The sequence below is a fragment of the Lytechinus pictus genome, unplaced genomic scaffold (genome assembly GCF_037042905.1).
Source record: "Lytechinus pictus isolate F3 Inbred unplaced genomic scaffold, Lp3.0 scaffold_25, whole genome shotgun sequence".
NCBI lineage: Eukaryota > Metazoa > Echinodermata > Echinoidea > Temnopleuroida > Toxopneustidae > Lytechinus > Lytechinus pictus.
In genome coordinates this window covers 945918-969957 of record NW_026974145.1, presented here as the reverse complement: position 1 = coordinate 969957, position 24040 = coordinate 945918, and the positions used below count along the sequence as shown (strand labels likewise).

The window sequence follows — 24040 nt, the reverse complement described above, 5'->3', positions numbered from 1 at the left end:
CACATCGCTCATTTACGACATTTATAATTTTGTCACTTAATTGCTTCCTTTTGCCAAAGTACGGCAGTATACCCTATTACTCAATAACAGAAAACACATTTTAATACGTGTACATTTTAATATACGTGTACTTGCCCACCCCAGCCTATATATATCCTTACGCCATCCCTGACTGTACAGTTTAGGCCTAGACAACGGCTACATGGATAACATCAATTTCCAATATTTGGACTAATAATACTGTGATGGATGTGGGCCGCATAATATCAAATTCTTGTGTGATCTGTAATAATAATCATGCTCGTCACAAAAAAGTCACGAATCTCATATATCTATTTTTTTTAGCATCATTTACACATCCTGACATAGGCTAAAGACTGCGAAAAGAGAAAAATAAAAATTTCGCTTATTTTCACAAAACAATTATTATTCACTGAATAGATTACATGCAAATGCAAATAAGACGGGTGATGTAATACAGCTATATACTTCTTTTTCAATTTTTGCAGGCAATCACAATAGGTTACAAATGACATTGACAATGCCACTGAGAAGGAATCAGACCTTGATTTTCATATGATCTTGAGGAAAAAAACAATATATTTTATTGCTATATTATTGATGTAAATAGTAATTGGTAGACGTCATTGGTTCATGACCAGGATTTTTTTTAATCAAGTGAAACTTTGAAATTTCATAACTATGTTATTTTATTAGGTTTTGACTTTTGATGAAAGCATTTATAATTATGCTTGTACATTTTTATGTCTTTTATAATAAGTTTTGTTATAGGGCGGACTGAACTCGCCCTTATAATTAGTTCTAAATTTATGATAAACATATTATATTTTCATTAGGCCTATATGCCATCCCGTTGAATTAAACTTATATACATAATAAATGATTAATATTATAAGAATGGAGCATATGAAGTAACACAGGAAAATAAAACAACTTGATAGTATATTTTTAACTATTCCGAAACATTGACATTTTACTTTACCTCATGATAATCAGGATGATAATAGGCTACTTTTTACCTTATCTCAGGGAAACCAAATACATTCGCCCTAAAAAAAACCTGCTTCTAGCAAATGTATTTCAGGGGATAAATTAGTAATATTTGCAATGTAAATGAAATGAATAAGATAAAAAAAAATCGCAGACAAACAAGTGAGGCAAGTGAGCTGCATCTGTCTTTGGCACCGTACCAAGATCCAGATCCCGACCTCTCTTGTTCAGAGTGCGCGCAGTCAGGTAGCAGACGTTTTGATTTGCTGTTTACATTACAGCTACTGTACTACTACTGACAACAGATCTGTGCCGCAATGCAATGGCAGGAATCTTGACATTCTTCAGGCCTATTCTGCGGTTTTTCATTTACAGTGGCGTGATCATATTTATTTGTGAATACCTGGTTTACTACATTGTTATGTTTCGGTGTTCATGGCCTTATACAAGCTTTGAGAACGACCATAATCATAGTGGTCAAATTGCCGACTCTGCATGGGTTTTCGACGGGAAGCCACTCGGTTCCTCTCCCAGAGCTCCTGGGTTGATAAACATTGAGACTCGATCGTCGTTAGTTGAGCAGAGGCAAAATGATGAAGATTCGACTTTGCGGGTTATTTTCATAGCAGATACCCATTTGTTAGGAAGTCGACTCGGTCATTGGTTTGACAAGTTAAGAAGGTGAATGTCATATTGGAAATGATTTCATATGACTGGATGCTTCATTCAACTGAAATCAATTTCAGTAAAAATTGGTTAAACTGCAGCCCGGTTCACTCAGGGGCCGATTAAGGGTCTTTGTATCGCCCATTTATTTTGATGCGTTGTATGAGGCTCCTTTTACAAATTGATTATAAACTATTCTGTAATTATTAACCTCACTTTTAAATTGATTTTTACATAATATTGCATTTATAATAATCAATGACAATCGTTCGTTTGAATGGATGAATTAAAGTACTTTTGCAGGTACTTTAAAAAGGCGTTTCCGTACAGCGCATCATCATATTTCAGTGAGAGACATTCCTGGCAAAGACACTTCAATGCTTTAGTGCAATAGGCCCATGACTGATTCGTCTGGCATGTTGGCATTCGATTCTATAATGTTAGGGTCTCTAGGCCTAATTTTATTTTGTCTGTTCTCTGAACTTCAAAGCAATGCAGGATGTACAGTTCATACATTTATTGAAGATGATTATTAATAAGTTGATGATAAGTAATACAGGAACATGAGTAAGTCTGATGGTGTCTGTACTCTGAAGATGTAAACACTGCATACTGATGTTCTATAAAATGTAAACTCTTCTGTAGCTCTAAAACTAGTATCTATCTCTATGTAATCCAAAACTGACTGGAGATCAGAAATGAATCCCCTTTATAATGTTCTGGTCAAGATTTTCTACAGCCAAACAGCTGTGGTTTAGTCGTGGGTAGTTTGTTAATAGCTCCATGGTTTGACCATGGAGCTTTGGTTTGACCATAACAAGTGTACATCATACTTATACTCTGAATTGGGGAGGTCCGAGTGGACCTTTTAGTGAGAAGGAGGATTCTTGAAGATTGTGTTTGCATCAGAATTTTAGCGAGGAGAATGCGTAATACTTTCTGAAGAAAGTTTGAGTTGGTAAACAAAGAAGTATTGATTAAGCATTGATTAGGTATGGATATATTATTGCATATATATATGTAAGATATGTCTTTCATCATGTAACACCATTATATATATTTAGGATAACTGAAAATGAGGAAATAGTACATATTATTATACATTATTTTTGCTTTTGTTTTTAAACAAGGGAATGGCAAATGGAGAGAGCTTTTCAGACAGCACTGACTTTGTTTGCTCCTGAAGCAGTTTTTGTTCTTGGTGATTTGACTGATGAGGGAAAATGGGCTGACAATAAGGTGAGGACATGATCATGAAAGATATTCTCATTAGACAAAATTTGCAATATAAGAATCAAAGGTAAGTGCGGTATGGGTAGGAATTTTTCTCCATGAGCATAGATTTAATGTAAGATTATTGGATGTTCAAAATTCAATTTGAAAATATGGCAAATACAGTGTAGCTATGTATCAGGAAATGATTATGAAACATGCATGTTTATGGTTCATAAACAAAAGTGTATTTAATCATTTTCTAGTAAGCATCTATAGGCATGTAAAAAGTGTGCTCCATAGAGATTTTATAAAGTGCAGAACTGTTATTTCGCTATTTTCCAGCGATAGGAGGAAGTCGAATTGGAGTAAAAACTCAAGATTTCTTAATTTTTAGGATCTTTTGTTTTTACTGATTTATATTTTTATCAAAATCTCAAAAGGCCATAGAGTGATGTATGCCCTGCTTTTAAACCATCCGTGTTGTCTCAAAGTTAAATTCCCATTTTACCTTTCCTTTCATCAGGAGTTTGAAGCTACAGTCAAACGTTTCAGGAAGATGTTTCGCCATTCACGAGGGGTTTATTTCAAGGTTGTCGTTGGAAATCATGATGTCGGATTTCATGGCTCGTTAGTATTCTTCTCATTATGGGATATACATGTATGATGTATAGAAAAGAAAAATGTATGAGACATGATGTTCAATTTAAAAAACTCATTATCAGTTTCATGGTATCAGAATGTTGCGTTTTCTTCTACTGCTTTTAGCCATAGCTTTAGGTAAGGTAACAACACCTTTCTGTGCATTTAATGTTTTGACGTCTCCCCTCCCCTCATTAAAATAGAAGAAAATTATGATAATAATATGATAAATAACAACAGCAGCTATAATGAAATAATCAATGAATAAATAAATAAAAACTATTAGTTAATAAAGCTTTGAAAAAGCAAATTGATAAAATGAATTAACAAAAAATGATTTAACTTTTAAAGAATGAATTCAAATAATTGTGACTCACACTATGGAGAAGCCACAAAATCTTTACTTGAGTTGATTTCATTTTTTTCACGATTGAAATGACCATTTTCACTTATTTTTATCCACAGCATGAGTAAGAGCAAGTTGGAGAGATTTTCTGATGCCTTCAACTCGTCTGGTGTTGAAGTGGTCACTCTAAAAAACAATAGGTAACCGAATTTCAACCTGATTTTACTCTGTTTTTTGTTTGTTTTGTTTTCGGTTCATAGACTTTGTGTTGTGAGGTAATTGCCTCCTGATATAATCTGCACTTGATGTATTTTCCACTTCATGTGGAATTAATAGGTTCCATAATTTTCCAGGATATGAATAGGTATTAAACTTTTTAGAAAACCCCAGACAAAACTAAGACAACAAAGTATTTCCATTTAGTTTCAATCTTTTTGGTTACTGATTATTTTGAATGGTGATTGGCTTATTATGGATCGTAATCATTCAGTTTATAGTCTATGGCACACAATTAGTGAATATGATCAAACCATGGATCGTAGGATCTATGAACAAACTAATGCTTTACATTTGCAAGTTTTTGATAGGCCCAATCTGTTATAAGATTTTATAAGATGATCAAAGAATTAGCATGCATTGAACAGAAATCTTTTGTCTATAATAACAGTTCCATGACATTTGCTCCGGCGATCATTGCTCCGATAAAAAATCTGTACTTTAAGCGAAACATAAAACCCAACTTCCAAACTAAATAAACCCTAATCCTGATCTTTACATTATTCTGAACCAAAAACTCTATTACCCTCTGAGATATTGAGACAGGAGCAAATGTTGCAAGAACATATGTTGTGTCAACATAAATAACTTCATTATTCTTCTATTTTAGTGACATCAAACTGTTGCAAAATTATTATTTTTTCTTTTTTTAACCCCTAGTTTTGTGTTGGTGAACAGTATGGCCTTCCATGGTGATGGTTGTACCCTCTGTTTGCCCGCTCAGACGAAGCTTCGAGGTCTTTCTGAGAGGCTTAACTGCTCTAGGTTTGGACACCAGGGTGGGGTCAAGCAGCGAGGGAAGGTCAAGTCGAGGTGCAATCATTATAGACCGTTACCTGCAACACCTCCCATTCTCCTACAGGTAATTATGATTAAGGGAATGTCTTCAAGGCACATCATCTCATTGATAACTTTGGCCATATATGTACTATTTCAGCTTGGTGACCCAAAATTTCCACCTTTTTTAATATCTCTGGATTAGGGTTTCTTAGGGTTGGGATATGTTCCAGATACTACTGTAATTAAGGTTAGAATTAAGATTAGGTTTTAGGTTGGGGTCTATGTTATGTTATACATGATATACAGACTATTCATACTACGAGTAATTATCACTGGTGCAAGTTTCCATGGTGTCTAAAATGTAAAGGAAAAACAGTTCTGGAGGTGTTTGCATTGGGTTTTCCAAAAAGGTTTTTTATGCAATTCATTACAGTTTAATCTGCCAAAATAAATTAAATCTCTTGAAACCGCATGAATCTGTTTGACTTTAGAACTTGAAAATAATGTGTTTTGCATATTCTGGTTTTAATTTTTTTTTTACTTAGGCAAAGGTTGAGTTAGATAAAGTCTATGCATATCATTAACTGACAAGTATGCACATGGATCATACTGACGGAACCCTTTTTGTTCCTTCCCAGCATTTTCCCTTGTACCGTCCAAATGATGAGATGTGCTCAGGTGTCGATGGAACACCGCTCGATGAGAAATATATTCCTCATGGACAGAGAAGAGAAGTTCTCTCCCAGGAAGCTACTTATAAGGTAACTAAACCTGAGAACAGTGCTATCTATTTCTGCAAGACTTGATTAACTGTAGAAGTCGATATCTTGCTGTTTTATGTGTCATTGAGTAGCAATGACTATATGAAATAAAGCTACAAAATACAGACGTGTTCCAGTTGTGTTAGAAATTAGAAATTTAAGAGTGCCATCAAGAGTGTTTTTCTTGACTCGAGCTATATTTATTTGAGAGTTGTATTGAAGAAAAGTCTCTTTTTCTGTTCCTTAATCCTGTATTCATTAAATTGAATACATAGGTTTTGTAAAAATGAGTTAAATGAATCTAAAAACCATTCTTTTGTGACTCTTAAATCATTTCACCTAATCTAAATTTGATTTTTGAAATAAGTTTCAAATGAAAAAGGAAAAGTGAAATGAAGAATAAGGGTATCTGAATTTAGAAAACCATCTCTCCTATCTGCAAATATGGAGAACAAAAACAGGAGATGAATTTGGTTCAAGGAATTCATGATCTTAATTCCTTCTGTTTGTTGAATTTAGTTTCAATTACTTTTTGAAATCTTCATTTCTATAAAAATGCTCTTTTGGTTGCGGAAGCCAAAACTTCAAGTAATCCGTCAATTTTCTTTCATTACCAGTTATTATCATGGATCCGTCCTCGTCTTGTGCTTAGTGCTCACACTCATCATGGCTGCTACATCGTTCATCAGAATGTTACTCCAGAAATCTCAGTGCCTTCCTTCAGCTGGAGAAACAGAAAGAACCCAAGCCTTATTCTCGTGAGTATGAGATTAATAATGATAATAGCTGGATTTATTTATAAAGCACTTTTTGCCAGAGGAAACAAAGCGCTGCTATTACCCTGGCTCGAGCTACCATCACCGGCACTCGGTGCATGCAAGGAATTACTCCTGCCGGGTACCCATTCTCCTCACCTGGGTCGAGTGCAGCACAGTGTGGATAAATTTCTTGCTGAAGGAAAACATGCCATGGCTACGATTCGAACCCAAGACCCTCTGTTTCAAAGACGAGAGTCAGAACCACTAGACCACGACACACCCACACAATGGGAGATTAATAGGAGAGTGTTTTTTTTTTTTTTTGATAGGAGAGTGTTGATAAAGAGACAAGGGAGGGGGTCATTGAATTAGAGAAGGGGAGGGGGTGGTGGTAGTCTGTCATCTGGTATGATGTTTTACCCATGTGAAAGGAATTGTAAAAACTGGGTTGGATCTTCAAACAAAGGTGTCAGAGGTCTTTGTTAGAACAGGGGAGCGTTTCATCAACATATTTGTCCGACAGGTTGTCAGATCTGACATCTGTCCTTGATTCTGATCGGCTGAGAGGCACTGTTACTACGGTAACTGTCAGATAAAATGGGACTTGTCAGACAAAACATCTGATAGGTCCTTTCATGAAACGCTCCCCAGGGGTATTTTCAAGTCTTCCATTCACCTTTTTTTTTTGGGGGGGGGGGTGAGGTGAGGGCTGGGGGCAGGGCTTCCTTTGTTCTGTGAGCTACCCTTGGTTGCTAGCTTCACAAATACCCTGTTAATTGTCCAGTACATCAGAGCAGGTCCATTCTCGGCTCATTCACGTAATGATGATGATGATGCACAGCATTTGTATAGCGCCATATATCTGTCAAAGACATTCAAAGGCGCATTGGAGGAGCCAGCCAATCTGGGTCGCCTACAAGGGCGCGCACACAGAACTGTGACCCGCAGGTCTCTCCTCCCGATAACTGGTTGGGGGAATGCAGGTGGACCACTACACCGGGGTTTCCCCCTACTCTTATTCGAATAGTGCAGTGGGTTCTTAACGTGCAAAGGTGGTGATTCTCCTCCACACGGGGCCTCCATTTAATGTCCTATCCGAGGGATGGAGTGTTTTCCACTGCAACATAGCCTGCATCTATGAAACAGGGGAGAGATGTTTACACACAACGCACTGGTAATTCACGTATATACAGGTGACAGGTCCACAAGTGTGTATGCTCCCTCACACCCAAATGTGTAGTACATGTAACTTCCCATTGTATTTCTAAAGGTAAAACTAATTCTGAGTTTCATTGTTCAAAATAACAATTTTTTGTTTATTTTCTGTGTGCCCTCCATATTTTCTTTAGGGGGTGACATCACAACCCCACCCTGGATACTGCTGTCGGTATGCTCTCCCCTCCCCATCCCAATGGATTGTGAAAAGAATTCTCAGTCCAAAGAATGGACTATGTTTTTGTATAAGGACTGAGAGCAAAACTGCACCAGGATGAATACATTCCATGAGATTTGAGCGGAATAGAATACCATTATTTATCTTACATCCTCCATCTTTTTACTTCCCAGGCTTCAATATCTCCTACTTCCATCGCAATCAACAAGTGCTTCCTCCCAGAAGAATCTCTCATCATCACCCTTTATGCTGCATCTGGTGTTGTCATGGTAACATACTTTCTTTACTCTGTGGTCTGTATCCTATTCAAGCATCGATGGAGGAGACATGTTAAAGTACTATGATGCTATGTCAAAATTATTAATCCATGCCACGTCCATGAAAATGTCTTAAATTTGATGGTGCAATATGAATATATTTCAGATATACTATACTTTATGACTTTTGTAGAAATCATAGAATATGTTGAGTTGATAATGACACAGTTTATTCTCTCTACTCTTACAAGGAAACTATCATGTCACTAAAAGTAAATTCTACATTTTGCAAGTCAAATCTTCTGGGATTGTAAAAACAAGTTTGATTTCAAGAAATATTGATAGACTAGAATAAAGAGAGAAGAGAATATAAAAGGACATTCAATGGAAGAGTTGACTAAGTTGATTTTTAAATATTGTGGTCATAAATGCAATATCATTTGACAGAAAGCCATTCATTAAAAACATTAATCTGAATTTGAATTTGTTTATTTTGTGAATTTGTTTTACATGCAGCACATGTAGATTTGGAATTTTATCAATAATCATTGCTTTGTGCCATATGCCTAGTTTACTTTACAAACCCTGGCCTTTCAAACACATATACAGTAGAGGTCATTATGAATAGGAGAATTAAGATTCAATGTTAGTTGTGGACTGTGAAACCCCCAGACCTTTATTGATGCTACCTCCGTAACAGTTAGCCATTAATCTGTACCATGAGGACTTCAAATATCTGACCAAGGGGCTGTTTCATAAAGCTGTTTGTAAGTTAAGAGCGACTTTAAGAACGACTGGTGATCCTTTCTTATGGCAAATGGTATATTCATTAGCGATGGTTTTGCGCGTAAGAAAGGATCACCAGTCGTTCTTAAAGTCACTCTTAACTTACGAACAGCTTTATGAACAGCCCCCAGGGCCCATTGCAGAATGGAGTGCCGATCCCTAATACATGCACCAGGGACGTGAGAGGGAGACATCCCTGCATGCACTTCACAAGTTGCTGATCAAATTCTGTTTGATTGCAACTCTGTTTACAATGGACTTCAATCCTATTGGCTCATTGTCATTATCATCAATCCAAAGATTTAAATCCAGTTTGTCCCCATGAACGGGTGTGGCTGGTCAGATTGACCTCACACTCGCAGTATAACCCTTACCTGCTCTCTCCACTTTGCCCAATACAGTGCATCCTCCACCCAACCCTCCTCCTCCACTTGCCTCTTCCTCGTCTTCTTTGACCGTCCTCGCCTCCTCGACCCACCCAACAAAGCCCTTAAAACATGCCTGTCATCCCTCCTCAGCTAGGCCCATATCAATGTACCCCATTCACCTTCATCGACTGGTCCACTGCTTCTTCCAAACCTAACGTCTGCATCAAGTTCTCTGTCTTCCTATCCATCAACTTCACACCACATATCACTCTCACCATTGCCCCCCCCCCCCCGTCAAAACAATCCATCTCATGTTCATTATGCACTGTGCAAGCATTTACTGCTGCATCACGGGTGGGAGTTGTCATGTTAGTACCAGGTACTCTGAACTCATTAGTATCGTGAACAGCTGGGCCCCATCCTACAAAGAGTTAAGATTGATCCGATCAATCGCAACTATGGATGGCCAGCAACGTCAACATGTATTATTCATGTTTGTTCAAAAATATTTTCTAACTATGATGTATATTCATGCATTCATTGTTTTCTTGAACATTCACTGTGCTTCTCTTTGTTTACATAGGACATTGTGCAAATTTCCTATAGAAAAAAATATGACACTGATGGATTTCCATAGAGTTACAATTGATTGGATCAATCGTAACTCTTTGTAAGACAGGGCCCTGGTGTCGAGTAGATTCCATTGCGAGGACAGAATCAGCGTTTCAAACGTCGTTTCAAAACGCCGATCGTAAACGTGTTTCTGGGAGTGCTGTTTATGCTTAACTTTTCAGAGGCGAAATCACGAACTCCAGCTGGCTTCGCATCGTAATTTTTGTTGAGCAGGAAAGCGAGGTCAAATTGGCGCACCCTTTTTCAAAAGTTTTTTTTCCCCGAGTGTTGTTATGGGGAAGGTACGTCGACTGTTATTTAAACATCGAACAATTTCCGATATTTTAGTCATTGCATGGAGCCATATAATTTTCACCATGTTGAGAATAATAGTGAGAAAAAATAAAGAATATTAAAGTATACATAATAAAATATCTTTGTTTGTGCTACTGGGGCATATGGCAATGTCTCCTCATTATAACTCGTGTTCCAGGGGTTTTTTTTGGTGTAAATCCTCAACATTCATCGTGATGACAAATTGGAAGAGTAATACTAATGATAGTACTTATTATCAAACATGCAAATGTAACAAGGGAGATGAGAGGTAATTCCGTGGAGGTAACATGCGACCATGGAGCAATGCGACTGTATTTGCCCGCGGACTTTCATCTCACCGGAAGCATGTACCAAATGACGTCATTTAAACATGTTTACGATCGTGGTTCTGTTTATACTTCCCCAGAAAGCCTGATTCTGGTCAAACGACGTTTACAAACGCATCTATTTGTGAGTTTACGATCGGCGTTTTGAAACGTCGTTTAAATGAAAGTAAGCATGGACGCAACCATAGTTTGGACTAATCACGTATGGAAACGCTGATTCTTGCCTGAAAAGTGGAAGCATAAACACGGCCTTGGAGTGGCTAATTATGATCTTTTAGCCAGCCAAAATGTTGAGATGGATGTGAAAGGGGTCATATCAGATAGCCAGACTTCCACGTAAAAGTCCATTTCAGTAGGTAATAACGATAAATAACCGATTATTTTTCTATGTGCATTATATAAATGAGCTATTTTATATTATTAAATGTGATAAAGATTTTAGTCATATTAAAATAGAATAGTATTACAATGCTTGGCTCATTGTCTAAGCCTTTTTCAACACTTCAAGGTGTCATTTTGGGTGTGTGTTGCACGGTCCACAGCGAACCCACTTAATGAAATATTGTGTATGCCTAAATGATAGTGAAAATATAAGAAATTTAAATATAGTTTGTCAATTTCACAAGTTAATCATAATTATTCGAGTCTAAAAATAATAAATTTGAAGAAAAGTATATAGAAAAAGATGATTTGTTACATTCTTGATAACATAATACATTCCATTTTTTTCTAACTTCATTATATTTGCATTTGCTCTATATGTTAAGGAGCTTTGTTAATCATTTCATTGAAAGATTATTTGTTCCTAGTCAAGTTTTATTTCTTAACTTGTTCACATTTGACAGCCTCTAGTTACCTCAATTCTTTTCAATATAATGTATGCAATATAATGATATTGTAATTCCATTGTATGTCAACATGAAAAAAAAAATGAAAATGAAAATTCACATTTTATTGTTCGAATATGAAAATAGAAATACTCCAAAAATTATTTTTGCCCAATTGATCGTGGACCCGGCAGCCACCTTTATTTTTAAGTCTCCAGATCCACCCTTATTACTGATCATAGAACAGTTTTTGTGTGCAATCTCTGATGTAGTACCTGAAGCCTGTATCACAAAGCTTAGCAATGATCGTAGAACATTTTTCTACGATTGATTCCATCAACTACAATGTACAATCAATCGTGAAAATTTAGTGTACGATTAATTGCTAACCTTTGTGTTACGGGACCCTGGACATTTATTAAAAAATAAGATAAATAGAGACCAGGGCCTATAGATATATCAGAATATACCGAGGCATCGAAAACAGTAATACTTTAAAGTTGAATTAAGAAGACGATTCCAAATATTGAGATATTTACATTAATAGCAACCTTACAACCCCCCAAACACTAATAGGTGATTCGACCCCCCATTTTCTTTTTTCAAAATAGTGAATTTGAACGATTTATCCCTACCCATTTTCCCTGAGTTCGCTCCTGCAATGCCTACCGAGACGGGTGTTCTTTGAGTGTGACGTCACCGGGGGGTATTCGGTCCCGGTGTAGTAATCAAGGCAGTGCCGTTTTGTGTACTATGCACGTACTCCTTCATATGGAATAACTGCAGTTGAAGTTGTATCTGCGAGCCATAGAACTTGCAAAGAGGAAATGATTAAAACATTTGTGGCCGTACTATTATTCCAAATATGTGAATTCCCTCAGAATGATACCATGGACCCTAAAGGAATAATTTCAAGGTGAATAATATGAAATTTGATCGAGATCTTCTCACCAGTCGATAACGTAGCAGACGTGTTATTATGACATATTTATCCGCGTGTGACGCGGCTCTTGCAAAAAAAACACAGTTGGTTGCGGAATTGCTTTGTGCCGACCGGCCGCCCGCTCCGGCGCAGCTAGCTGTCGAGCTACCGTACCGTTCTTGTTGTCTTCAACCATAGAGATGTATACTAATTACTATATATCTTTCTGTCTTCAACTCACTTCTAATTGCGTTTGTATGTGTGACGGTGACCCCTAGCGTAATTAAATATAGAAAACAACTCAGAAGGCCGAGAAAGTATACTATACGTTTGGTTCAAGATTGTTCTGTGGAATGAGCTATGAGTGGAAATGATCCAGAGGATATAAAAGTGGAGTCAAAGACAAAAGAAAAGAAGAAAAAACGCCAGGGGATCGCTGCACGGCCATGAACTAAGTCGACATACCAGACCATAACAGTACACTCAATGCCTGGGTGTTGTGTGTACTAGTATTATGCGTTCAGCGCGCGCTGAGCTAGCCGCCGGAATTACTTTCCAGCTACTCACTTGATTGAACATCGTGATAAAATAAATGAGAAATAGTGAAAATATCATTCAATAACTCACTGTTTGCTATCTTACATCATGATTGAAGAGTTCATGGTGGTTATTCATACTGTTTTTTATACAGGGAAAGTAAAGATTTGTACATATCAGTCCTATTTGTTTGATTTGAGTTGCTTTGAAAAAAAAAAGTAAAATATCTTTCTCTCTCTGCATAGCATTTCTGTATGACATTCAGGCACCTCTTATACTAAATTCCCCCCGGTGACGTCACACTCCGAGTGACTTTTCTGTACACTCGTCTCTCGGGCTCTGACAGGTGGCTAATTTCATAGACTTTCAAAGCAAAATATCGAGAAGGCAGAGGATTATTGTGACATGCTATGTGTTTGAACAACTTATATATACTATATATTGTATGTAGAACCTATATTTATGGAAACTCACCCCCTTCTTAATTCAACTTTAAACCATGTATTTTCAACACTGTCCTAATCAACTTGAACAACCAAGAAAAATAAAACAGGGAGACAGACTTTGCTCTCATATCACCATAGTTTTAATTGATTTCAGCATCATCAAAGTACAGGTGTACATTCAGAAGTACTTATTAAAAAGAGGTATATAATAAATATGTACAGTCAGTCCGCAAGCCCTGAAAAAGTAGCTTCTTTTATCCAAGTGATATTCATGACTAGAGGGTTTTTGCATAGTTAATGAGCTTGGTGCGAACCAAAACACCTCTTTTTATTCGGCCATTGCTGCTCTAAATATTGACAAAATCTCATGTTTTTGGTATCTTTGTAAAGAAGAAGAATCATTCTTTTAGGTCATGTGTTTGGATTTTTAAAAGAATGTTGTAATATAGGAAAAACTCTTGATCTAAAACATGAAACAAAATGTTTTTTTCATGCAACAAAAGTTGTTGTTTTCACACTTAATTTCTGTTTGGGCACAAATGATTTTTAAATCATGATAAGGCTGAAGATCTAAGCTTTAACATGATATAATTTTTATAAGAAGATGTATTTTAGATGGGTCAGCAGCCAGCTTTTCATAGACCAAGTACATCTTGCAGCTCAAAAACAAGAATACTGCGCTCTGATTGGTCATAGACCACACATCCACGCAAATTCCAATGTTCCCCACACTGGGCCTCTGCAAGGTCACACTCACCATGTGGTAATCTCTTCAAATTACCCGCGCCTGTTTGTTTTGAAAACAGTATTCAGCCAATCAGAACTCTGGATTTCATGTTACTCAGAAATTTCAGAAATCTCGTCTTGCATCTTGATGGATATAACTGGCTGCTGACCCATCTAAAAGATGCCACATATCAAGAGTGACATTGTAAGAAAGTATAGAGTTTGAGCTTTCTGATGATATAAATAATGTTGGTGCCTAAAACACAAAATGTTGCACAATTTGCAAGTGAAAACAGAGGAAGAAAATTCTGTTTGATGCATCTTTTCAGGTAAAAAATTCACTTATTTATCAAAATATTTCATTCAAAAGAAATGACCAATATAAAAGGGTAACATTTACTCTTGCCCATGGTACAAAAATAATCAATATTACTCAAGAAGAAAGTGGTTAAATTCTTTGAGAAAGAAAGTCTCACAATTCACGAGATTTTGCAGGGACATGAATTCAGCCACGAGAGGACTTGGATAAATCTTGCTCATTTGCTCATTAACACAGGGGCTTGCGGACTGACTGTGTAACCCATGGGTCACTCTCCTTATGACGTGCTATACCCACCCATGTCCAACAACCTCAAAAGTGCATCCTAATTGGCGCAATCTTCACAACTAAATTTGCAGCCCTAAATGGCAGAACGCATGTGAAAAGTTATGGAAATCCATAATTTGATACATGTACCTACAAATGGTGCTGAAAAGGCAACCATTATGTCATGAGACCGTTTTCCACGCCTTTTTTCTGGACGCGGGTGCTTAGTAGCAGAAGATGTAGAGAATGACCTCAGGGATTTGTAGGAGCTTACTGGCTGCAGATCTGTCGATTTTTTTTTTTTGCGGGGGGGGGGGGACTTATCTGAAGTGATAACGCTTGTATTAATTTAAAGAAAATACTGCTAAAATGCACTTTTTTTTGGGGGGGGGGGGGCAGGTGATGTTTGTTTGTCGGAGGATTTATAGTAATATTTGAATCTCAGAACATTTTTTATGTCCCCGCAGACGAAGTCCGGAGGGGGCATTAAGCGTTGCCCCTGTCCGTCCGTCCGTCCCCCCACTTGGTTTCCTCGCAATAACTCGAAAAATAATTAATGGATTAAAAATTTTTTGGGTGTGTAGGTAGATGACACCAAAATACAGGCTAATTTCGAATTCGGAGTCCGCAGGTGAAAGGTCACAGCTCATTTAATATGCGAGTGTCACAGCTCATTAAATATGCGAGTTGGTTTCCGCATGATAACTTATGAAATATTCAACAGATTAAAAAATATTTGATGTGTAGGTAGATGACACCAAAATACAGGCTAAGTTCAGATTCGGTGTCAAAGGCCATAGCTCATTAAATATGCGAGTTGGTTTCCGCGCAATAACTCGAAAAAATATTTAATGGATTTTGAAAATTTTAGGTGTGTAGGTAGATGACACCAAAATACAGGCTAAGTTCGGAGTCCGCAGGTCAGAGGTCACAGCTCATTAAATATGTGAGTTGGTTTCCACGCAATAACTCAAAAAGTATTTAATGGATTTCAAATAATTTTGGTGTGTAGGTAGATGACACCAAAATAAAGGCTAAGTTCGAATTCAGAGTCCGCAGGTCAAAGGTCACAGCTCATTAAATATGCTAGTTGGTTTCCACATAATAACTTATGAAATATTCAACAGATTAAAAACAATTTTGGTGTGTAGGTAGATGACACCAAAATACAGGCTAAGTTTAAATTCGGAGTCCACAGGTCAAAGCTCATTATATATGTGAGTTGGTTCAAAGGTCTTAATTTGTTCATTTCATATATGCATATTGGTTTCTGCACGATATTTAGTTCAATCATATTGAATGAATTTCTGATTGCGTTAAGCGGGGGCATCTGTGTCCTTTGGACACGTCAAATTTCTAGTTTAAAAAAGATTAGTGCACCCTGTTACGGCACATTTTGGTAAATTGCACGTTTTTGTTAAATTACCCAAATGTGCAATTTACTAATATGTGCCGTTTGGTAATTTACCAAAATGTGCAATTATACCTTAATGTGCCATAACATGCCCCCACTTTTATGAAATATATGATCCACTCCAGTACTTTAGCATAATCTTACATTATAGAGGTAAACAAATACATAGTATAAAGCAAATGAATACATACGTGTATGTAATGAATATGATAAAAATCAATCAAGAATTACCCTCGTGGTATATTGTTATCACTATAATACTTATGATTTATGCCTGATAACATAAATCATATCTTTTCAATATGTGCCAGTTTCCTAGTATTCTCACAAAGACCCTGGAAGCCCCTAGGTCCATCTTGTAGTTTACATACAGCTGACGCAGGCTACAATAAACAATTCATTAAAATTTGAAATGGATTTATTTTTGCCATAATGGTGTATATTTACTTGTTTGCAGCATTATCATCACAAGATATTTAAGAGTGAAAGACAGTATAGAAGAATATACCAGTATTATTCACAAAAGCTGTAATAAATGCCTTCTTAATTCTTCTATAAGCAATCGAAACCACACCTACCCAGGTGCAAAATAAAAGGATTTATATTCTTGATTCATATCTGCACATAAGAATATATATCAGGGAAAAAAAAATTGCGATTAAAACTCAATTGCTACAAATTTTGATTGAATAAAAGTGACTAATATAATGACAAAGCTGCATCCAAAAGCGCGAATTACACATACATGTATATACTATACACTTTAAAAAAATAGACTTCTTTATTTCTCATAAGACAAGAAGACACCGTGATATTGCATATTTATGATATATTTACCATTTAACTTAATAATAAAAACAAGGACTAGTAGTTGTCAACCTTTCTCCAGACGCTCGTTCTGTATACAGATAAAATAATTGGAAGAAATATACAGAGAAACAGTAGACAATGAGAGGGGGAGGGATGTGGAAGAAGGAGGAGGAGGAGAAAAAAGGGGGTGGAGAAAATAGGTAAATGTTAAAAATATACTAAAAATAGAAATAAGCAAAACTGCGTATATTTACAGCCTCTTAACCATATTCTTTGAATCATTATAATAATTGTGGGGGTGGGGAAACGCATGGCCATAAAATTAATTTTCCAAATGTCTTTTTTTTTCATTTTCATGCCCCCCCCCCTGGATCTACCACTGATATTTTACAATGATTTTTCGGTCCTTTCAAATTAGTTTCAGTTGTTTTTTGTCAAACAGTGAAGGGGAAGGTATACTGTACGTTGAAGTGAATTAATGTGTCTTTGGATGCGGACCGTTTTATTTGCCTCTCCAAAATAATTATTGTGAACCAATAGGTTATTTAAAAATAAAAACAATCTTACCGTATTTAATTGACCAATCATAAAGCCAGCTAGCAGCTTCTTTGCGTCTTCAGAATGACCCTTCCCCTCGAAGGCATAAGTTGCGTCAGTACCTTTATGATAAAGAGTGTTGCGTTCACAAAGGGGGTATATATATATATATATATATATACATATATATATATATATCAGATCGATTCTTCATAGCCGAATAACTTCATAATCAACTTGCAGGTAATAGATTTATCGGCATTTTGGTCCCATGGACAAACTATTTTATAAACAATATTATAGTCACGACTGATCTGATATAACATTTGCACCAGAATTTTGTGGTAAATACGATAACATAGGTAGCAAAGGAAGAATTCTTTGTAGAAGAGGGAATCATAATAATATAGGAAAGTGAAGTGGGGAGATTGAGGGAGGGAGGGTGGGCGAGAGATACACACACCCACACAACCTAACAGAGGCAGAGAGTGCACAGGGGTGGGTGATATAAAGAATAAAACGTATATAGCCTACCTGCCCTCTCCATAATAATTTCCCATCCGCCAGGATGCTGGAAAAAAAATAGCCAAGAAGAAAGATCAGCTACGTTTGTAAATTGTAATAAATTAAACTGCTGTACAAAGTATTATTTTTTTAACATGAGGGGTACTCCGGGCTGAAAATAATTATATCTAAATAGAGTACAATTCACCACGCGAAATGCTGAAAATTTCATCAGAATCTGATAACAAATGACGAAGCTTATGAATTTTTAAAGTTTTGCCTACAAAGGTGCAGGGGAATATTGCCTGGAAAAAAAATTTGTGAAAGGCAATTAATTATATCACAAGTGTTAAATGGGCTATTATAATGTGAAACTCACCTCTGAAATAAATGACGTCACATCATAGACAAAATCTTTAATGACAAGCCAACACGAACCACGATCTGAATGAAGAGCCACCTCCTTCATTGAAAACTGGGTGATATCATCAACGTCATTGTTGTTTGGACTAGACTGTAAGGGGTCGGAATAAAATAACAAAGATTTATAAAATGTCAATAATTAACGATTCCTAAATAGACGATGGCGAGTGATCCTAATATGTCTAAGGGCCTATTCACACGTGAATCTAATTGAATCATCGTCATAATGACTGCGATTGTAATTCGTGACTGTGATTAGCGTTCGTGGTTCTAATCATGTTCGAGTTGGTTTGACAGGTGCTAAATATTCGTCATTAGCCTTATTTTTCACTGGAATCATTATTCAAATTACGATTTTTTTTTTTTAACCGTGTGAAAGGGGGGTAGAATTGTTTCACCGATGATTTGATTTTTGATACGCCTGTGCATCTCTCATATATGTTTTATATTCATGATATTGTAGCAGGGTTGGCGCGTTTTAAACGGTGTGTTTTAAAACATGTTTTAAAACGCGTTTTAAAACACCCGTTTTTTTTACAAAAAAAACGTGTTTTAAAACACTGCATAGATTTGTGTGTTATAAATTTGCATTGATGTGATTTTAGATGAATGTTGTTTTTTTAATTCCGTTTTTTATTAAGTGGTGTATTATTTCCTTCCAACTACAACTCTTTTTCAACACCACTCCTTTTCTCCTCTTTCTCTTTCCCCCTTTATTCTTTCTTTCTCCATTGCTTTGTCTTGTTCCTCTTCTCCCTGTTCAATTGTGCACATCAATGATCCAATCCACATTAAGAATATTATCATTTTAACAAACATTTGAGTGTTGTGCTCACTTTTTGGACAGGGAAAGAAACACTATTTTTAAATGAGCTCAAATACATGTTAAAGAAGTACTTGAATGAAATGGAAGTGTTGCACAAGCACAATAATATTTTACAAAAAGACTGTAAACCTGACATCATACTCTTGAGGTACACCGTACACACAAAAGCGGTAAAACTTTGTGCTTTGTAAAGATGAAGAAAAGTACTTTAAACAGTGTAAGATAATCAGCTAGCAAACCTTAACCCTAACAATTCCAGGGGACCTTAATGGCCCCCTAAAACTTTCTATGATAAATCCATAAACACGACAGGGCCACGACATATCGTTCTAGACTATTTTTGGGATGCATGCATGGGTGTGCAGTTATGATATACACCACAAGTGCATATTATCAGATCCCAAATTGCTCAAAAACGTGATTTCATGTATAAACCCAATGTGAGTTCTTGCCAAAATTTGTATCTTTATCATTATTTGTACTTATTGTTAACGATTGGAAAATTATTGCCAAAATTTCTATTAGTAATAAAAAAAAGTTTTAAAAATCTATACATAAGAAATATAAAAAAGTTAAAAAACATTACCGGTAACCTAAATAGACTGGGCTATTTCATAATTATCTAAGAAGACTGAAGGCCCCCCTCCCCCTTATGATTTGGGCCCTTCGATCGCGGGATCACAACGAAAATTGGCACGCGCATTACCCATGGCATAATCTAAAAATAGGAAATAGGGAATATATTTTGACCATAAACAAGGTGAAATTAATTGTTTTAATTGGTAAAAGGAAAAATAATGACACATTTATGAATTTTGGCTAAAAACAGTATTTGCATTGGATTTGTACACGAATTGACGTTTTTGAGCAATTTTGGGTCTGCATGCACTTACAAAATGTTGCGTGATTTCGGAACCGCATACCAGGGGGTCGCGATTTTGGTCTCATAAGTTGCGTTAGACTAAAAAAAGGAAAGGCTGTGAGTGACGCATTAACAAAAAATTGCGCAGTGGATTTATCGCAAAAAAATTACGAGGTGGGGGGCTGAATCAGCCCCCACGTCTCATTAGGGTTTAAAAAACATTCTATAGGCCTACTGATTTTTTCTAATACTTTTACATTTGATCAGAATTCCTGAATTAAAAAGATAAGTAGTTCAAGGGCTTTATTTATAGATTTGAATTGAGTTTGTATTTCATGCACTAAAATTTGTATAATTGATTCAAATGAAATAAAGTATATTGATTTACCGGTAATGAAATTAAGCTTTGAAACCCCATGTACGTCAATTTCTTCCATTGTGTGAATTCTTCTCCTCCCCCCCCCCCCCCCCCCGATTGACAAGACTCAATATACCTTGGGACTACATGTATACATGTATTAGGAATAAAGTGTCAACTTACTAAGTGTTTTTTTTTTTTAGGCATTCAATTTCCATGATTTAGTAATTTTGGGGGAAAAATGAACTTTTCATTTGGAAATTCATTAACAAAATAGTGGTCATCTCTTATTTAAAACATCAAGAGCTTAAATCATACTGTATTTTGTGTCAGTAGTGTATAGTTTCATCGATTTACAGAAAATTGCATCATTCGTTGAAAAAAACGTTTTAAAACGATTTAAAACGTTTTAAAACAATAAAAAACGTTTTATTTGTTTTTTTTAATAAAAAACGTTTTTTATTACAACCCTGTATTGTAGTACAAATACGAATTACATTTATAGGGGTTTAGGGCACCGAAGCATACTTATTGTATTTTGTATAGATCTATTTCATGTGGGATGAGGCCATATTGATTCATGGTTCTTTATTGTAGTAGGCATAATCACATGATCATAAGATGCGAGGCTCAGGGGGCGGGGGGGGGGGGGGAGGGGGGAGAGGATACGATGTTTATATGAGTTTATATTATGGAATAGAATCACAGTTAAAAATGAAATCGGAAAAGGCTTCGATCCGCAGGGCACAGTAATAGGACAATTTATGGGTATAAAAAACAACAATTAGAATGAACAGATCGAGATCCATACACTATTTAATATTAAGAAAACATATATATATATATTATACTTCATAATTACAGAAAACATTAAACATACCAGCAAACATAACAAACATAAATAAACATATAAAAGTGTATATAGCTCATACAAGGGCCTTTTAAAATAATAATTTCGCTTCAGTTTGGCGTATCTTACCGCTATAAAGGAACTCGTTTCTGCAGTTGCCATTGCACAAAACTTTCGCTTATCCAAAATACACAAATTAAGGTTCTCAATCCGTCAGTTCATGTTCCTACTGATGAATAAACAGATCGACCATGCTTATAAATCTTCCTGATAATACCACTTATTGACGAGTCCGCTGTCACACAAGTAAATTATGAAATCCTGTCAGACTGTTTTAAAATTCAGAAGTTAATGCTGAAAACATTATTCCAACTCGCACATATCTCGGTGACCCGGTGCAATATATACAGCGTAGGGTTTATGAAAAAAAAAACCGGGTGAGGGTTTTAACAATAGAAGACCGATGTCGTGGGTTTGTTCAATGCATTCATCCTTGCAATACGGGGAACAATTATTTTATTGATCGAAAAGAAAAGGGCGCCGTATTATTTGGCTCACCAAACCAACATGGACTCGGTGCAGTGAGAGCGACGTTACCAAACGCTCTTGTTGCTTAACAAGGTCCGAGTGGTATGAGCAAAACTATTGAGAGGGGGGGGGGGGGGTGATAATTGGTATATTAGTATTTGAGTTCAGTATAATACTTGACAAACAATTGACAATTGGTTTAAAAGAATGGAATGCGGATATTGACGATAATGTTCAAAAGTAGTTGGTTGAGAATGTTTTTGCTTCCTTCTACCTTCCTTTAGACTAGGGGTATATATGCTTATCGATCACTTTTGTTGAAGAAATTATTTTAGAGGGTTTCAGGGGGCAACTTCCCCAAGTTACCCCGGCTACCCCATTATCAGTCAAGTGGTAAATTTACTCTACAAGATATACAGTCTGCCCTGCAGTTAACGGGTGAAATCAATCATTAATAAAATTATTATTTTTATATCATTATGACAATCACTTCAAAGTTCATTATAAGCGATGTCACAAACACTCCAAAGAATATCTTTCTTCAAAATGAATTATGCCATCAACTGCATTTATATGGGATAATAAGTATCAAAGGTTCCATTCTGTCAAAGTGCACAGAAGCTCAGTTATTATCATCATGTTTATATTATATTGCGTATTATAGCGTGGAAAATTCTGAAGAGTCATGGCCATAATATTTCCTTGAATAACACTGCATCAAAGCACTGCACTACCGGATTGTGCGTGTAGTATTATTGTTGTGGGCTCGCCTGGGGGTGTGTATGGAATACTATCACCTGATTGGATGACATTTAGGAGATCGCTGAATGAACTGGCGCGAAGCCAAGTTTAGGCTTACGCGTTCAAACCTCAATGATTAAACAAAAAAACCCGAAAAATACAAATACAGCAAACACACACCCACACACAAAATTACACTCATGTCAACAGTATACAGAGCAAAAAATATCAAGAATAAGTAAATACAAATGTATTACAGAAGAAAAACAAAATGAGAATCGAGTCGAATTAGTGAGAGTGTGGTGAAAATAAGAACAAAGTCCCGATCAACAATAACTGGCTGATTTCTGTAGACTGTGTGCGGGTCAGGGGTCAAGCTCAACAACAACGTCATAGTTTTATTTCTCGAATACACAATACAAGCAAAATGGAGAATGGTCAATCTTATTTCTCCATGGTTTGCACTTCCATCCATTTATATTTATAGTAAGTCGCATGTTATAATATTCGTTATTTTTTTTATAATTTCTTTTTTCTTTCTTGTGTGTATGGGGGGGGGGGGGGGGGGGTCCACGAGTTCGGAAAAATGACGAGGGAAACAATTGCCATGGACTTTGGGAAATGGATAATCATGTCTGCTGTAATATTGCAAGCAGGTTGTTGTTTTCTAAAGCGGGAAATATACAGTGAATCTGATACTTATTCATATATACATGATATATAGGCCTATGCATGGACTGTATAGGCCTATAAGTAATTCAGATTCCAGATAAATCCATGTGTTAATATTGATAAAAACTCTGAGGTTTACACGATGCCGATGCTTGGCCCTTATGAAATACACAATATGATATACATGCACCATTATGCCGTCGTTAAATTAGCAGACAATTTCAAAATACCTATGCGACCTAGTTCTCAGTTTATCTAACGTTAAAATTGTTACTATTATATACAGTTCAAAACAATACCGTATAGAACCTCGGCCTCGTTGATGCCGCGTGATGTTATTTTCACATGGCAAGATTCATAAATGACTGTTATCGGTTATCAAGCTAAGATGATATACCAGACAACAAATGGATAATTAAAAGATAAGCAGTCTTACCTTATTAATATATTCACCCTTGACCATATTTATTTTCTTGATCCAATTATTATAAGTAGCTATGCACTCGTTCATGCAGATGCAGACATGCATGCACCATCCATGTAACTGTATGATCAATGGTATAAATTTCCCACGTCTGTAAAATACATCCTGCGTGTAGGACAAGGAGCATTCCATGGAGGCTCTTGCCAGTGCCATTTCACTGACAACTTTCACAAGTTACTAAAATGCTCGCTTCTGATTGGCCGGGAGTAAATTCGCAATTGAGCACCACAGACCAGACACCCCATGAAAAGCTCCCCCCCCCCCGGTGTGAAAAGATCCGGGTTGTCTTGATGTATTTTACTTCCTCGAAAATATGGGTCTATTAATGTAGTTATAGGTGCTAAAGGAAACCAAAATCCATGAATAGAAGTAATCCTGATGTTTGAAAGAGTAAAATGAGAGGAACAATTTAAAACAAGTTTCATTAAAATCGGGTATGAAATAAGCAAGTTATTGA

The 24040-nt window shown here is 36.3% G+C and overlaps 2 protein-coding genes across 3 annotated transcripts; one reads left to right on the top strand and one right to left on the bottom strand.

Moving 5' to 3' along the window:
* Positions 1–1232: 1232 nt before the first annotated feature.
* LOC129270683 (metallophosphoesterase 1-like) lies at positions 1233–8583 on the top strand. Its single transcript, XM_064115230.1, has 8 exons — positions 1233–1692; positions 2808–2916; positions 3416–3519; positions 3997–4077; positions 4814–5015; positions 5572–5694; positions 6312–6452; positions 8019–8583. The coding sequence occupies exons 1-8, from the start codon at positions 1334–1336 to the stop codon at positions 8187–8189; spliced, it is 1290 nt and encodes a 429-aa protein (XP_063971300.1). The 5' UTR covers positions 1233–1333; the 3' UTR covers positions 8190–8583.
* Positions 8584–13382: 4799 nt separating this feature from the next.
* On the bottom strand, positions 13383–23673 carry LOC129277642 (cytochrome b5 type B-like). Of its 2 annotated transcripts, none has more exons than XM_064115242.1 (5): positions 23536–23673; positions 18219–18353; positions 17870–17906; positions 17366–17457; positions 13383–16886 (listed from the first exon to the last, which is right to left on the bottom strand). In XM_064115242.1, exons 1-5 carry the CDS (start codon positions 23626–23628, stop codon positions 16863–16865), a joined length of 381 nt encoding a protein of 126 aa, XP_063971312.1. In that variant the 5' UTR covers positions 23629–23673; the 3' UTR covers positions 13383–16862. The 2 variants fall into 2 exon arrangements, with proteins under 2 accessions (XP_063971312.1, XP_063971313.1); XM_064115243.1 differs by lacking the exon at positions 23536–23673 and adding an exon at positions 21288–21839.
* Between the last annotated feature and the right edge of the window lie 367 nt (positions 23674–24040).

Excerpts from the sequence above, each read along its gene's own strand:
- LOC129270683 (XM_064115230.1), top strand. The coding sequence starts at position 1,334 with ATGGCAGGAATCTTGACATTCTTCAGGCCTATTCTGCGGTTTTTCATT. Across the intron at positions 2,917-3,415 it reads GAAAATGGGCTGACAATAAG|GAGTTTGAAGCTACAGTCAA; the intron begins GTGAGGACATGA and ends TCCTTTCATCAG. Across the intron at positions 4,078-4,813 it reads GTCACTCTAAAAAACAATAG|TTTTGTGTTGGTGAACAGTA; the intron begins GTAACCGAATTT and ends TTTAACCCCTAG.
- LOC129277642 (XM_064115242.1), bottom strand. The coding sequence starts at position 23,628 with ATGCATGTCTGCATCTGCATGAACGAGTGCATAGCTACTTATAATAAT. Across the intron at positions 18,354-23,535 it reads AGGGTGAATATATTAATAAG|TCTAGTCCAAACAACAATGA; the intron begins GTAAGACTGCTT and ends GACCCCTTACAG. Across the intron at positions 17,458-17,869 it reads AATTATTATGGAGAGGGCAG|GTACTGACGCAACTTATGCC; the intron begins GTAGGCTATATA and ends TTTATCATAAAG.